General features: G+C 42.1%; 1 protein-coding gene across 1 annotated transcript in view; it reads left to right on the forward strand.

Moving 5' to 3' along the window:
- The window catches only part of LOC148831666 (histamine H3 receptor), a 32,980-nt gene extending 17,550 nt beyond the window's left edge, over nucleotides 1-15,430 (forward strand). The window contains exon 3 of the mRNA XM_088919283.1: nucleotides 14,585-15,430. Within this exon, the coding sequence (XP_088775409.1) occupies nucleotides 14,585-15,430 (846 nt within the window). The remainder of the gene's footprint in view (nucleotides 1-14,584) is intronic.
- Nucleotides 15,431-16,356: the final 926 nt, after the last annotated feature.

The raw sequence follows: 16,356 nt of genomic DNA on the forward strand, positions 1-16,356 counted from the left end.
CTTGACATTTAAAAAAATATGTCAAATACCGTTTCACTGTCAATCAACATAATTATGATTAGGAACAAAATAAAAGTATAAATAGATTAAATCGGTGAGAAGTTGATGTCTAGCCTATTTATCACAATAATCATCCCTGCGTTATTGCACGGCACATGCCTCATCTAGTTTTCCACCTACCTATGTCAGTTGTGACACCACTTCTTATGATTGGGAGAGGCGCGAAAGCTAGCGAGCAAAAGCAGAAAGCTAATGGATAAGTGGTTGAAACATCCGGCTGCTGCCATTCCAAGTGGCAGTAACAGTAGGAATTCAAACTTAGGTGAACCTACCGAAAAAAAGAAAAAATGAGACAAAGCCCACACATCGCCAGTTCCAAGATCAGTATGTTTTGTATGGCTTTACATGTACGGCCGCGGACCACTGCAGCCACTGTGTTTTTTTCCATGGTGAAGTGCTAATGAACAGGCCTATGAAGCCAGCCCATCTACAGCGGCACCTGAGCACCAAACACCCCTCCTGCGTTGGTAAGACTGGTGCATTTTTCCAACATAAATTGTCTGAATTCTTCCTGAGCTACACTGCCTGAGGACCCAGAGTGGGTTGTGCATCTGGGTTATCTTGCTGAAATGTTCACCAAACTGAATGAACTCAACTTATCACTATAGGGTAAAGACACACATCCTGAACATGTATGACAAGGTGAATGGATTCATAAGGAAGATCAAACTGTGGGAGAGGAAATGTGAGAAGGGAGATGTGAGCTGTTTCCCACTGCTTGGTGCCCATCTTACCACCACTGACACAGACAGAGCTGCTGTAGTAAACATTGTGAAAGCACGTGTGTCCAAACTCAACAGCGAGTTGAACTCATACTTCAGTGACATTGAAACCAGGTCTGCTAAACTGGACCGGGTCAGGAACAGTGTCATTGTGACTGAGAGCAGCAGCAGCCTTCCTGCTAGACTGCAGGAACATCTGATGGAGGTGTCCTCAGACCGTGGGCTGAAGATGAAACATGCTGACACTCTCAGTTCTCTGAGTTTTAAATGAACTTCCTCTAAGTTTTGATTTGTGTCCTCTGCTTTCTGATTCACTTTTGATTCTGAAAATGTCCCCTGAGTTGACTTTCTCAATACCTTTGAGGATTTTAAATACTTGAATCAAGTGTGCACCTATGCTCATTAAGTGCAACCAGATACTTTGAGCTTTTAAATCATCTTTGTCAGGAAAAACATTAGTTAACTCAGAAAAATGAATCACCAACACAATGGACCAAACCTCTTTCCAAAAGGAGAAAACATTCAAGCTCCATTTTCCAGCAGTGCTCTTCTTAAAAAAATCCCAAGAAAAACTGTGGTGTCAAGAACGCAGCATCAGAAAAAAAAAGAAATTGACCAAATAGTAACCTTTAAACACAACAAAAGAATTGCATTATACAAAATGACTAAGTGTTTCTACAAGCCTGAAAAATGTTTATGACTCTTGTGCTTTTTGGGCAGAATTTATCCTCATTAGCTGGTCCAACTGGTTTACCTCGAGATGGTTCAGCGATTTGCTCTTGATCTCATTAAACTGAAAGTGTGCTCATAGTCTGCACTAGATGCATGGAAAGTGCCGCAAAAGTCCATTAGTTTTGCCAGTTTCAGTCAGCTATTCGACTCTTCTTAAAATATTATAGTTTATATTCTTTTATATATCTATAGTGAAAAGAATATTGATGAGGCATCATGTTTGATAACTGCTGAAAATAAGCAACTGTATATTTAATAGCTGTATGAACACTCAATTAATACACCATTTATAACTACAGCAAAGCTACCTCATTTGTGATCTCTCTTAGCTAGTATTTTTAAATGCTGAATGTCCTCACTATTTTTAACATCAAGTTGGCAAACCATGTTGCCAGTGCTTTAGGTTTTACAAAAGGTTTTCACGAGGAATGACAGCAGCCGAAAGCTTGAGAGAAATTAGAATCGTTTATTGTGATGTGGAGATTTGGCGTAACCCGCTTGGCTGAGGGCCAACCTCCCGGCCGTTGGACGGGGAGGATAGGACCCCCATGCGACCAATGGGGTAGCTGCAAAGGTGGAGAGGGGGTGGAGGAGGGATGCAGAAAACTAACGAGGAAGAGGAGAGAGAGTGACGTTTGATATTTATGGAGACCGGTTGCTTACGTCAGGATTAGTGAGAATTGCGGCAGCTGTGTCGAATGAGCGCGGCTGCCTTCATTCCTCCCAAACTTTCATTAAAAACTCCATTTCACGAGGAATGACAGCAGCCGAAAGCTTGGGAGAAATTAGAATTGTTTATTGTGATGTGGAGATTTGGCGTAACCCACTTGGCTGAGGGCCAACCTCCCGGCCGTTGGACGGGGAGGATAGGACCCCCCAAAAGAACCAAGCGGGACCCCCAGTCACCAGTGCAGAAAAACAAAAACAAAAGATTATTGGGCCAATTCAGCTGAGGAGAGAAAGTGCCTGCTTGAGGATACCGGGGTTAGTTTTAATGTATGCATGGTAAGCCTCAGAGGATCAACGGCCGAGTTGCTTGATGAGATACTCGGGTATGCCTTAGCGAGCGGCGGAGGATGCAGCCCCTGATCCGGAGAATTGTTTAGGAGGGTATCATGATACGGCCCGTCTCATTTGCGAACAGAGGGACAGTAGGCGAAGCTCCGGCAGAGGTGCGAAGATGTGCGTAATGGGATAGAGGCTCGTAAGGGCTTATGTAGGAACAGAGTTTGAAATAATAAATGAGAGTGGCAGATCTGAGTTGGTTGGTTTTGCTTTTCTTGAGATAGAAAGTCAGTGTCTCGGAAGATAAGATGGAGATGTTGGATAAGCAGGGTTGAGAAGAAGGATCGAAGGATGTGGAATTAACGGTAATTTCAGAGCACCTTAGGAAGATAAAGAAGGGTAACAAGAATAAAGATTCGAGAGGGCAGTCGACCCAGGGTGAGTAGTAACCTGACCTGACAACGTAGATGCAGGATTCAAGGATGTCTGAGGTAAGTGGTGCGCGTAGGTTCGGAAGTGGTTTTTCAAGCCAGTGAAAGCCTTTAAGGAGAGTAATTTGAGGGTGGATAAGGGATGGACAGATTGTGCCGAAAAGGAGTGGATGCCGCCCAGGTATACTTTGGTGGTGGATGCTCGTACCTTGAGTGAGTTTCTACTATAGCAAACGAAGGATGAAACGGTGAGAATGTCGAAAGAACGGAATTTAATGTTCGCGGAGAGGTGGAAGGATTGGAAGCCCTTCCAGGCAGTGCAGTAAGAATTGAGAGTTCGAGGGGCGATCCCTAGGAGGATAGTTTGCTGGGCCAGCTGGAGATTGCGATGGAAAGGATGATTCAGAGGAACGCGAGTTCCGAATAGGGAGGTACTGTGCACGGGTTCGGTCTTGCATCTGGTGCCAAGTTCCTGAATTGGAAGCAAGAGGGAGAGTTAGCTATCTCATTAAGGAGGCCTGGAATGGGAGCAGCTGCGCGGATGAATTGATGTGTGAGAGAAATCCATTTAAGGCGGCAGAGAAATTTCATGATGGATTGGGATGAAGACCTTCCTTTGTTGATTATATGAACTACTGCATGGATGGCCGAATGGATGAGGACGGTTTTTGTTTCCAATTGTGGCCCCAAAGAGAAGCAGCGACGACAATTGGAAATATTTCTAGCAAGGCCGATGACTGGTTGGCGAGAGGGATTGGAGAGAAATCAGGAGGCCAAGGGGCCGCAAACCCTTGGCCTTTGTAATAGCCTCCGAAACCGACTGAGGGGGCTGCGTCTGTGAAAAGCTGGATATCCTCAGTGTCAGAGAGGAGGTCATCGTAGAAGAGAGATATGCCATTCCAGTTGGCCAAGAGAAGCTGCCCAAGCCTGAGCTCAGATTTACAGTTGGCTGAAGGGCTTACGTGGTGGTAAAGAGAGGGCACGGAAGAGGCGAGGTCGAGAAGGTAGACCGTCCTTGAGGAATGATGTGCATGGCGTAATTGAGGTGGCCGAGCGGAGAGAGAAGTTCCCTCTTTGTGCGAAATTTGGCGGAAGAATAGATAGAGATATACATCTGGATCCTGTCGATTTTGTCGCGAGGCAGGGAAGCGGAGAAATTGATGGAATTGAGGGTGATCCTGAGGAATTGGATTATATGAGAGGGGCCAGTTGTTTTGTCCATGGCAAGGGGTACCCCTAGTTTCCTAAAAACGGAAATAAGTGTGGAGGAGGCTCTTGCAGGTGGGGTGTGAGGAAAGTCTATGGTAAGGAAATCGTTGAGGAGGTGGACGAGAAAAGGAAGCTTATAGTTATTCGACGGGATCCAGCCGAGAGCGTCGGCTAAGGTACCGAAAATGTTTTGGGCTACTCCTACGTCCGAAGGTAAGGCGGACTGCGAAGAACTTGTTCCGCCAATGAACTCCGAAGAGGTGCCAGAGGTCTGGGTCAGGAGGTATAACTTTAACGGCACTGGAGATGTTGGCCTTAGCGAGCCAGGCGCCCAGACGGACCGCTATACCAATGCGATTGATGTGGTATGCAGGGAATGGGGAAGAATCAAGTGGGCCGATCATGAAACCATTCTCGACTTTGGATGCTAGCAAGGAATCAATGGACTGGGGATCGGCGGTGGCAGATTGCAAATTTTTGCAAAAGACGAAGGAAGAAGGAAGTGTGCACGGGCCTGGTGAGAATCCGAAGGAAAGGCCGTCGAGTAAGATGTGGGTGGAAAAGGGGTCGGGGTGACGGAGCAGGCCGAAAGCAAGAGTGGGGATGTCGATTGGGGTAGACGGAAAAGCCAGTAGTCTTTTGGGAATGCTGAAGGTGGAGCGAGCATGGAAGGGCCGGCGGGGGCAGGCAGAGTGAGCATGAGCTTTGCCGCGGAAGCTGCAAAAGTGAAGGAAGCGACAAAGGGGAGAGGTACGTGTAGAGGAATTGAAGATGTTGGAAATTTGTTGGCCTCTGATCATCACGATGGGGCGACCGCGAACGTCTTTGGACCGGGAAGGTTTGAAGAAGACCTGGCGGGAGAATAGATGCTGTGGGGGAGAAGGGGCGGAGTTGGGGTTGGGCTTGCGGACGGTATCTGGGCAAAGATTTGATGAATGTGTCCAAGAGGAACATAAGTCGCAGGAAAGAGCTTGGACACCGGTGAAAGTGCGGCAGTAAAGCTCAATGTCGAGGGCTCCCCAGTAGGTGCGCTGGTTCCGTTGGAGTAGGCGGGCAGCGGCCTCGGCCAAGAACTGCTTATGGTAATCGTAGAACAGGGAGCCCTCGAAAAGGACAGATAGATCGGGGATGCTGTGCGTGTAATCGTCGAGTTCCTGACAACGTTGGGGAAAGGCGGAGCACGTGATGTCGCGGAAAATGCTGAAAGCCAAGCAGAAGTCGAAAATTCGAAGGACTGAAGCAGAGTGAGGGTCAGAAGATTTGAGAGTAACGGAAATCGAGCCGCAGTCGACTGTTCTAGAATCGGAGTTGTAAGTGGAGGAATAGAGAAGGTGAGCTAGATTGACGTCCGCCTCAGAATTTGCTGCCGGAGTGAAAAGGGAATGGGAGGAGGACTAAACTTTAGTGCGTTAGGAGGAGCTGGGAGAGGAACGGCTGTTCGGAGAGGAAAGTCCTTAGTAAAGGGGAGATTGGAATCCAGGGCCGAAGGCATGGGATGACGGATGCCGTGTTGGACACCGGGGAAGGGAGAAAATGAGGAGGGAAGAAGAGCGGAAATCAGATTGTGGTAGGAGGGGTTTGACGGATCTGGGGCCTGAAGCTCGGTGGCTTGGGATATGGAAGCCGAAGACTGTTGAGGAAATGAAGCAGGGGCGAAGGCTGCGTTAAGGACTGAGGAGGCTGCCGAGTCGTCTTGGACGCCAGGGGGTGGGGGAGGGTAAGGGCTGCCTGCTGGCTGAGCTGGGGGTCGTTTACTAGCTGGCCTTCGGGCCGTGGAGACAGCAGCGGGGGCCGAAAGAAAAGAAACCGGGGCCGAAGGCACCAAGCTGGCGGAGCTTGAGCTGTGTTGGACGCCGGAGGTAGAGACGGAGGACAGTGCAGAAATTAGATTAAGCGGAGAAGGGGGGGGGGGAGGGGCGTGAGCCTGGGGCCTTAGACTCGGCAGTAAGGAGATTAGGGCAGGAGGCTGGGTGGAAGAGGCTAGGTGCAGTTGTTCAGCAGAGGAATGGATTGCTTGGGGGAAGAGACAGACACGGATATATCAGGACAAGACAAGACAGAAGATGCGACAGGCAGAGGCGCATGCGGCCTCGGGGTCCTCATGTTGGGATGAGTGGCGGCAGCGCGGGTGATGTCATCAGAGGGCGCCGGGGGAAGCTGGGGAGTTGATGTTTCCTTGTGTAGACTGCGGTTAAGTACAGGGAAAACAAGCTTTTTTTTTTTGGAAGCGTTTCTTTTAAAATGGACGCCATGTTTTCGAAGTATCCTCTGGAGGCTTGCTACGGTCCGGTTGGAAGTCGCGAGGGATGATCCAGGAGAAGGGGGAGCCGATGTGCGTGAAGCGCGGCGGCAGGAACATCCTCGAGAGAAGCGGGGGTTATTTGGAGATTTTGCCGTGGAGGAACGGGGAGGCTGGGTTTGTAATGAGAGAGGGACTACGACGGCGGAACGCAGTCTTCGGCGAGGAGTTGGATTTTGTGAGGACTGGCTGGGAGATGAGCGGCGCTGATGTGGCACGGCGGCTGAAGGAGGCGATGAGACGGAGGTGAGGGGAGCTGTGGGGGGTGGACTGGACGAGAAGGGTAGGAGAGTCTCCTGCGCTGCAAAAAAGGTCTTCATCGGAGCGGCGGATTTGTAGATCCATGAGAAGGGAGCACGGATTCGAGCTAGGCGAAAACAAACCATGCAGAAAACGAACGAGGAAGAGGAGAGAGTGACGTTTGATATTTATGGAGACCGGTTGCTTACGTCAGGATTAGTGAGAATTGCGGCAGCTGTGTCGAATGAGCGCGGCTGCCTTCATTCCTCCCGAACTTTCATTAAAAACTCAATTTAAAAGCAACAAAAACAATGTTTAATATAAATCCAAAAAAACTAAGTATTTCCCTTGGCTGTAAAATGTGAAGTGCTGGAAGGAATCGGAAAAAGATGGGTAGTCAAAAGACAATTGCATTGCCTTAGGTGCACTGTTTGATGGTTTTAGAGTTGTTACATACAGTATTTTGTCTTGTTAACTGCTGAACTAAGTCAATTAAGTTAATTATCATAAACATGGAATCATGTTTTTATTTTGTTAATTCAGTACTCTTAAGGTGGTATCTAAGTGTAATATTAGGGGATTTTTTTAGACCTTATGAATGGATTGTAAGCTTTTAATTATTTTTTATACTTTTATGTGAAGTAATCCAAATTTAATTTTCATTATGTAAAATTTTGGATTAGTCTTTGAGAAATGAATTACATGCATTATACATTATTTACATGTCAAACCAATGGATGGGTTTAAATGTTTATGAATTGGTAAACAGCGGGACAGAAATACACCATTTATTTGCAAGATATCAGCAATATTAAAACAGAAACAAATTTACTTCTACAACTATGGCTATTGCTCTTTGGCAATGTCTGCCTCTTAAATCAAGCATGTCAGTCTTCCATTTTTATTAAGAAATCTAAACGTCTCCACTTCTCTTGAACCAAACAGGTTAGTTTTATTTTCTTTTTCTTTTGTTTTAACATAATTACAAGGAGCTTATGTACGTAAATCTTTTTGACAAATGAAAAACAGTTTACAGTACAGTTTTCGTGAGTTTGGAGGACGTGTGTACAGGTCTTGTGGTGTTACACTAGATCTGTGATGTCATGAAACTGGGGTAGTGCAGTGGGATAGAGGTGAAGCAGCACAGGGAATGCCATGCGTGTGAGACTGATACCCTAACGTCACCAAGGATGCCTGCTTCATGTGGGAGCTATTCAGGCTCAGACAAGGCATACTTCTGCAATAGCCACTCGTACAGGTAGTATAAGCAGTGGAATGTGAGTTAACATTTTCATGACTTCTGTTAAGTTATGAAGGCACATTTTCTAATACTGATAGATTATGATAAGTCATTGCTGAGATCATTGAACTGTAATTTAACTTATTAGTAATTATAGCCTTGCTTTCCCTCCAATGAGCCTTTTAAGTTAAAGATTTTTCTTAATATTTTGAAAAAAGTAACTCTATCTGTTATTAAAAACTCTATTTTAATGGAATGTAAAAGTATCTTCATTTCTGAGGAATGCATGAATCAAAGTATTTTTGTCTTCATTTAAGAACAAACCTTACATTGTTTCAGTCATAACACACTGTGTGTTTTACATCACTGAACACAAATTATCATAATTTACCCTTTTCTTTTACTCTAGAAGTTAGGACTTGTAGGCTTGTTTAAGATAACACCAGGGATTCTTTCTAAACAAAGAGTCTTTGATCTTCTAAGTCCCTCTCTTGTGACTAGAATATTGTGTATGATAATGATCGTTTCATCAAAGGCAACTCATCAGAATTTGTAAAATCATGTTCGCTTGAAAGCATTTTTTCAGGTATCTGTCCAAATAGACAAAGAACAATGACATCAAAGGTAGTTCATTTCCTTTCTAAAGAGACTTTTGTATGGATTCAAATATTCAAGGACAGATTTATTTTCTTAAAGGTTACATATATTTCAGTGCTAATAATCTATAAAAAATGTTCTGAGAGTTCTGAGGTCTGCCTGAGAGTTGGAGATTTTAGTTTGTTCAATATTGTTGTAATACCTCAGTTATATACTTCAAATATGATAAATCATATGCTAAATGTCAGTCATTGTTTCTCCTGACTTCGGAAATGTTTGATTCTAGCAATTCAGATAAAATTCCTTTTCAGACTAGTATGAACTCTTATTTACAGTATATGTAAAATAATTTAAATCTTGAAAGAGAATAATTTTCTGCAAATATATTACCATAAACTTTGAGCTCCGTGAAGTTTTCCCCCCTACAGACAGCACAAACGATGAAACCCACCTCTTTTGTTAGTGCTGCGTTTGTGCCGGTTTGTGCCGTTGAAAGTATTGTTTGTGCTGCTTTCGTTCTGGAAATACAGCGCCTTCTTTTTTGGGTGATCACATGACCATGCATGGCGACCTTGACCCTGTCTGCTGAGTTCAAGCTCTCTGTTACCGGTGCAAGAGTAACAATTCTGCAATTGTGTTTCTCTGTTTGTCTGGGTGGGGGGGCAGCGGTTGGTTTTGCATTTTATACCAGCATCTTCTATGTGTTTGTGTGAACAGGAAAATTAAATATCACTAATATCATACCCTTATCAGAGGAGTTGCAGATGTAGCCTTAAAAGGCGAGCATTAGCAAACACCTGCATGTTCTTACAAAGAGGCTTTAACTAGCATGTCTCAATATTTCGTAGTGTGTCCTTTTTTAAAAATCTGAAAAAATAATCGGTTTCTCATTGTGTCCTTTTTAAATTAATATGTAAATCAAGGGTCATTTAAAGATTCGACCCATCTTTCGAGCCATTTAAAAATTTAAGCCATTTTTTATTTAAAAAAAGTATTTAAAAAAGTTAGGATTAGCACTGCCTGTATCACAAGACCATTGTTTTTATATATTTCTTATGCAAAAAGAATCATAAATGTGAAACAGTGAAAGGGGGCAATATGCACTAAGTTGACCCAGGTAGTCCATAGGTCAACTGTAAAACAACATTGGAAACTCTACTGTCTCACTGCAACATGCAGTTGCTTGGTAATGTTCGTCTTTTAAGACTACATCCACAGCTTTTCTTATTAGGGTATGATATTGGTAAAATTTAATTTTTCTGTTCACACAAACACACAGAAGATGCTGGTATTAAATGCAAAATACACCGCTGCACCCCACCCGGGCAAACAGAAAAACACAATTGTAAAATTGTTACTCTTGCACCAGTAACAGAGCGCTTGAACTCAGCAGACGGGGTCACTGGAGGTCAAGGTGAGCGTGCATGGTCACGTGATCACACGAAAAATAAGGCGCTATATTTCGGGAATGAAAGCAGCACAAACACTACTTTCAATGGCACAAACGTCTGGCGTCTGTAGGGGCGCCAACTTCACAGATCTTAAACTTTGTAGCTCCATGCCAGAAAAATCAATCAAAAGACAAATCTTTTTCAGAGATGAAGTACTGTAGCTGTGTTGCTGTTTTCAAAACAATGTACTTTTTCCACAGTGGATATTATCCTATGCCTCTGTCAGTCTACACTGTTAAGTCATCCCACAAGTTCACCAGAGAGTAGAACGTACACTGGAATTTCAGCTGTGAACATATACAATTCCACTTCTTTTTAAATTGTTTTCTCATTATAAAAGAGTAAATACTCTTACAAAACTCTACTGTAATATTTTTTCTGGCAATTGTAAACATCTTTCTTCAGTCACCACCCTTTGTGTGGTTTCATGAAGCTTCTATAACATAATGTCTTATGTAAAGTGTTAAAGGTGTCTTTACGGTCTTCCGAAGTGTGAATTCTGTGAAAGGTGTGTTCCACTGTGTTGTTGGGTGGCGTAGAGGGCCCAACGCTTGTTTGTGCTGTACTAAGTGGGTGAAGAGCTGAGGAGGTTGCCTGAAACATCTGTTCACATCTGATGTTAAACCACGTCTTGCTTTTTAGTATGGTGTTCTGGGTTTATATCAGGTTTTGCTATGAGAACACAAGTCTATTAAAACTCTACTGAATATACTGCTCTGTGACAATACTGTGATACGCTGTGGTGACCCTCTATATGATTAATAGTGGACTATCTCTGCACATATACTTTGTCAGCGGCTTTGTTTTATAAATTAACCCTACACAAGGTGCCTGCGGTCTAGTGTGTGCCACCAGCTTAATCTTACAGCCATGCCCTAAAAAACACAAGGAGTGATGAAATATCTGACCACTTGTATATTTTCATAAGTACAACTCTAACACCACGCTAATGTATTCCTGGCTCTCAGAAGGCTGGCAGACTGTTTTCTTTTCAGTAAAGCCCTGAAGTTCTATGTTAACAGCAATATTGGGACTTTGGATTCCTGCTTAGAAAATCCTGCTTTGATCTGCCCCCTCCACCTACTGGAGAATAAACACTGATGGTATAAATATATAATACTGATGATACACAGGCTTACCATGAATACTCAGACCATTCTAGAAATCATGCTTATTTGCTAAAACATCCACAGAACAATAATGTCCCAATGTTTAGTCTTGCATAATGATTGGGCTTTTAGCAAAATGACTCGAATTAACTGAAAGACAAATGTGAGGAATAGGATTCTTAGCTGTATTTAATACAGAAAAGTGCTTTATCATATACTATGAATTACTATGAATACTATGAATTATTCTTGATGTCTTTAGTTATGGAAACTAAAGTGTAACCTGAGATGCACTCCTACATAGACCTGTAACTCTCGTAACTCTCTAACACAATCACTCTAAGCTGTGCACCTCATTCTTGTACATTTAAGTACACTTGGGTTCTTCTGAAAACATACTATTAATAACAATTTTCATTATTTCATTCTTATCACCTAGTTGACTGTTTCACACTGTCATTTTTCCATTATGTGTTGATTTTTTCATAATTCTTTGTTCATCCTTTTCATCTCAATGCTCATTAGTCTAAATAAAACACATTTTCCTTTTCTTTATCTTTTACTGTTGCAGCATTATTTCCTACCACCACTCCTCCAGCTCCTCTGCTCCAAAAAGCTTTGTAATTTATTTTTTTAAAAGGGCATGTATCTCCCATCTTTATTTGTGTATTTTAGACTGCAAGTCACAGAATGTGCTGTTAATAACTGATGTTCTTTGACACCATTCCTTTTTCATTTAACTTTTGTTCCCAACTGATAAGGTCTTGCAGATCTTAACTCCTGTATGGCATCATACAATTTCCTCCTGCTTTTAGAACCTGCGTCAAACTACCGATCCTATCTTCAGGGGGTTTTATGATTTTAGCCTTTACTTTGCCATTTTTCTGTAATAACTAATCTGTAATCTGCTTTTCAAAATTCTAGTTATTTTGGTAGATTTGTTCATATTTGTTTTAGTCTATCCTCAGATTATTTGACCCTTTACTTGCTGTTTTTATGTTATACTGTATTTCGTGATCTATTTGTTATTAGCAGCCAGAAAATGTGAAAATGACATGTTTGTCTTGAGTAACATCACCCAGACACGGGTTAACACCTCCCTCTTATTCCCTTTCATATTTGCCTATTTCAACCTTAGACAAGTCTTGTGTTGGGTCTGATCTCAGTGGGTCTTCTACTAAATTTACAGCCTGTCTACTGATATCCTATGTCTTGTGCTTGTACATTTAACCCTGAGATCCCAGCCTCTCCTAACCACATGGGCACCAAAAAATGAAACCATGAAGCATACTCAGCCTCTGTCTGATGTTTCATGGGATCCTCCTTCAGCGGATCCTCTGTCTGACTCCAAACTGCTGTGGGAAAACATCACTCAGAGAGACACAGAAATCCTTAGGAGAAAGGCTTTATTTACATGCATGCAGGAGAAGGCAGCTATTAAGAGAAATTCTTGAAGACAGACTCAACAGACAATAACTACATCAAGATTGCTGAGCAGTCCTAAACACTCGCTTTAACCATATATGGCAGTTACTTTTAGTGTACATTTTCACAGTGACCCTTTATTTTACCTGGTAACACGGCGATATGGGTACTGTTGCCTTGGCAACCTCGCCTCCTGCTTCCCATTATTCAAGAGCTGTGCAAACGTAGATAATTTCTAAGAACATTTGTTAAATAAACAACTTGAAATACTGATATGCACAGCTAGTGTATAACAAAAGGTGAAACTCAACTCACCATCTTTGTTTGCAGAAAATATTAATCCCAGTCAAACACACATAAAACTCTATAGAAAAATAAATATTTACAACTTGAGATGCATAGTCCTGAACTTCTTCCTCTTCTTTCCTACAGTAGCTCTTCAGAATGCTCTTTATTCACTAATGCTGTAATCTTTGCCATTGCTCTTTGTTAACTTTGTTTCTATGATTTCAAGTATATCATAACTGAGTACTTATGCAATTGCTTCTATTTCATGCATATTGTCACCATACGCCTTACATTTAGGTACTGCATAAGCACTTAAGTATATTTTCCTGAGAAATTTGTTTTTCCCCGTGAGTCTTCCTTTTGACTTTAGTCTCTGTGTTCCTCTGTTGTAGTTTTTCTCTGAATTCTCCCCCTTCCATTTTGGTTTAAGCGTTATTTTGGGATTTCTCCTGTAGACCCTTGCCCCAAGACAGTGTTACCACTGTGGACACCCCCCCCCCCACACACACACACACATTCTCACCCCCTCCCTTCCCTCTCTAAAACACATGGAGACTGACGAGTTCCTTGTATAGTGCTAGTAAATGCTATGTTTCAAAACAACCTCAGTGAGTAGTAATTTCTGCATGGATTAAGGGCAATAAAACTCTCTTTCATTAGAAACCTGCCTCCTTAGGTTTAGGTTTAGATCTAAACTTAGATCTGGTTAATCCAAACTGCAGTTTTTCCTTCTTCTTCAGCCATTCTATTGTAGATCTGTTGTAGATCTGCTTGTATATTTAGGATCATTGACTTGCTGCTGTTGTGGCCCATTTCTGGCTGAGCAGCAGCTCATGAATGAACGGCCTGACACTCTCCTCCTGAAGTTCCTGACACAACGCCAGATTCATGGTTCCCTCAGTGACGGCAAGCAAAGCAGCCCCAAACCATGATACCCCCCACCCCGTTGATCTTGGTAGGAAGACTGATCCTGGGTAGAGCCATCGTGGTCTCGAATAATTTTGTTTTGTTAATTTTCTGTCTGACAGTGCATGGCTAGAGCCCCAAATGTTTAAATATAGTCTGTTACCCTCTCTAAATAAAAAAAGTAAGATCATAAACCTCTCTTCTGTTTATTTGTACAGTTTATTGTCAGGTGTGGTGTGTAGCTGTTTGCTTCCAGTGAAACAGCTGCTTTTAAAAAAAACATATTTTATTTATCTCTAGACTCTCCCTGTAGAGTTCCTCTGAAAACTGTTTTGGTCATGATGTGACATGTTCTTACTAACCTTTATGGTGAAGACCAAATTTAACAAAATTTATATGGAACAGGGCTAGCCAAACACAGTCCTTGTTTATGAAATTGTTTTACTAGCTGATTCTAATTACCTCATTAATTGTAAAGCATGTGTTGACTTTAGTATTTCACATACATTTATTCTTAATTATTCATTTTTTTCTACTTTAAAGACCATTGAGTTTCAAAAAATGTACACATCATTTTGGTTATTTTAGAAAAAAAATCATTTAAACAAGGGTGTCATGGTAAAACATTGTTATTCCTATAATGATATTGGCCATTCAAATAATTTTCTCTATGCACTGTATTGTGGGGCACAGATGCTGGTGACACGGAAATTTTACAAGATGCTCTTTCTGAGAAATCAAGGGAAACAAAATTCATAATTCTTTGCTGATTATATTTTCTGATTTTATCAAAATTACTTTCAAAATAACACAGACAAAAGAAATGCTGATCTTTTTTTTGGGGGTTCATTTTTCTTTTTTAACTTTCAGGTTTCTTACAGAGCCCAGCAAAACATGACCAAGCACGCCATTGGCAAGATGATTGCAGTGTGGGTACTGGCATTCCTTTTGTATGGCCCAGCCATCATCTTCTGGGAGTTTGTGGTGGGGAACAGCATCGTTCCCGATGACGAGTGCTTTGCAGAGTTCTATTACACCTGGTATTTTCTACTCTGTGCTTCAACTTTCGAGTTCTTTTCTCCATTTATCTCTGTGGCCTATTTCAACTTGAGCATCTACCTAAATATACAAAAACGGAACAGGAGCAGAATCAACCAGATGAAGGAAAGGAACAGTCATCTGCCTGCCAGGAGAGCCGAAGAGCAGTTGACTTCGGTGTTCTTTGTGAAAACCCGCAAAACGTCTTCAGGTGATCGAGCGGTCAGGACGGAGGTGATCGAAGACGATGCATCACCTTCCTCCAGCTGCCCAAGCAATGCTTCCCTTGTGTTAAAAAAAAAGGCGACAACCAGCAACCTGACATGCATGAATGTCAATCCCTCCTCATCTGAGAGGAGACTGGACAACAAAATCACTCAGCATTCCCGGCTCTCCAGAGATAAGAAAATTGCCAAGTCACTGGCTATCATCGTGTGCATTTTTGGGATCTGCTGGGCGCCTTATACGCTGTTGATGATCATCAGAGCAGCCTGCAGTGGCAGCTGTGTTGAGCACCACTGGTATGAAATCACATTTTGGCTCCTGTGGTTAAATTCTGCTATTAACCCATTTTTGTATCCTCTCTGCCACAGCAGTTTTAGAAGAGCCTTTGCTAGGATACTGTGCCCAAAAAGAATGTCAATACAGCCTGAGACTGAGACTAATTCTTGCCAGTGATGGTAAACCATGTGGGATATCAAAGCAGTCTGGTAACAAAATGCTTGTCAAATATAGAAAATCTTTTTTCTATGGATGTTCCAAGTGAGAAATGTAGCTGATTTGGACCTTGGACCAACAGCATTGCATTTTTAGGAACTGAAGCAGAGAAAAAGATACTAGGTGAAAGGTTATTTATAGTTTTTTCACAGTTTGCATATGGCTTTGCAGTGCGTCTATATGTATTAAAATAATTGTACTGTATGTTGTCTGGTGTGTTTGGAAAATAAATGCTTTATCTTTTATCTAAAGGTTTACATAGAAAAGCTGTTGACTTTGGTGGAATCACTTGAAACAATGGCAGTATTTGTTTAAGTTTTCTTATCTTTTTGACCACATTGTATTTCAATGTACTGTATTTCAGATAAAAATGAAAGAAGAAAATACAGTGACTTTTATTATATTTGCATGCTTGATTGTGAAATGATGTAAATATACTGTATTTAATGTTTTTATGCATTGGTTTATTTTTTATTTGCATTTTATAAGAACAGTTAGCATGCAAGATAATAAGAACATTTAATCTGGATAACTTCATTTGCCGTGTTCTGTTTTTGTTTGTTTTTTAAATAACCACGTATGGTAAATAAATCTGCCTCTGTTCTCAGAGAAGGGTGTCTCAACTCACACAGCAGGAAGGCAACAGAAATGCAACTCATCCTGAAACTAAGTTCACACCTTCCCCCTTCTCTCAATGACAGACATGTTTTCGTGTAATCTTCTCTATTCTCGTGCAGGTTTTAACTTCACACCTTTCTCCACCTCTCTCCACTTTGCACTTCCTGAGTGGCCTCTGCCCTCTCCCCTCTCCCCTCCTCCTCCACTTTTCCAACTTCTCCTGTGCTATATAATCTTTGCTGTCTGCCCTGTCTTTCTCACACCCGAAG

Source organism: Atractosteus spatula, chromosome 6 (genome assembly GCF_055471065.1).
Source record: "Atractosteus spatula isolate fAtrSpa1 chromosome 6, fAtrSpa1.hap1, whole genome shotgun sequence".
Taxonomy (NCBI): domain Eukaryota; kingdom Metazoa; phylum Chordata; class Actinopteri; order Semionotiformes; family Lepisosteidae; genus Atractosteus; species Atractosteus spatula.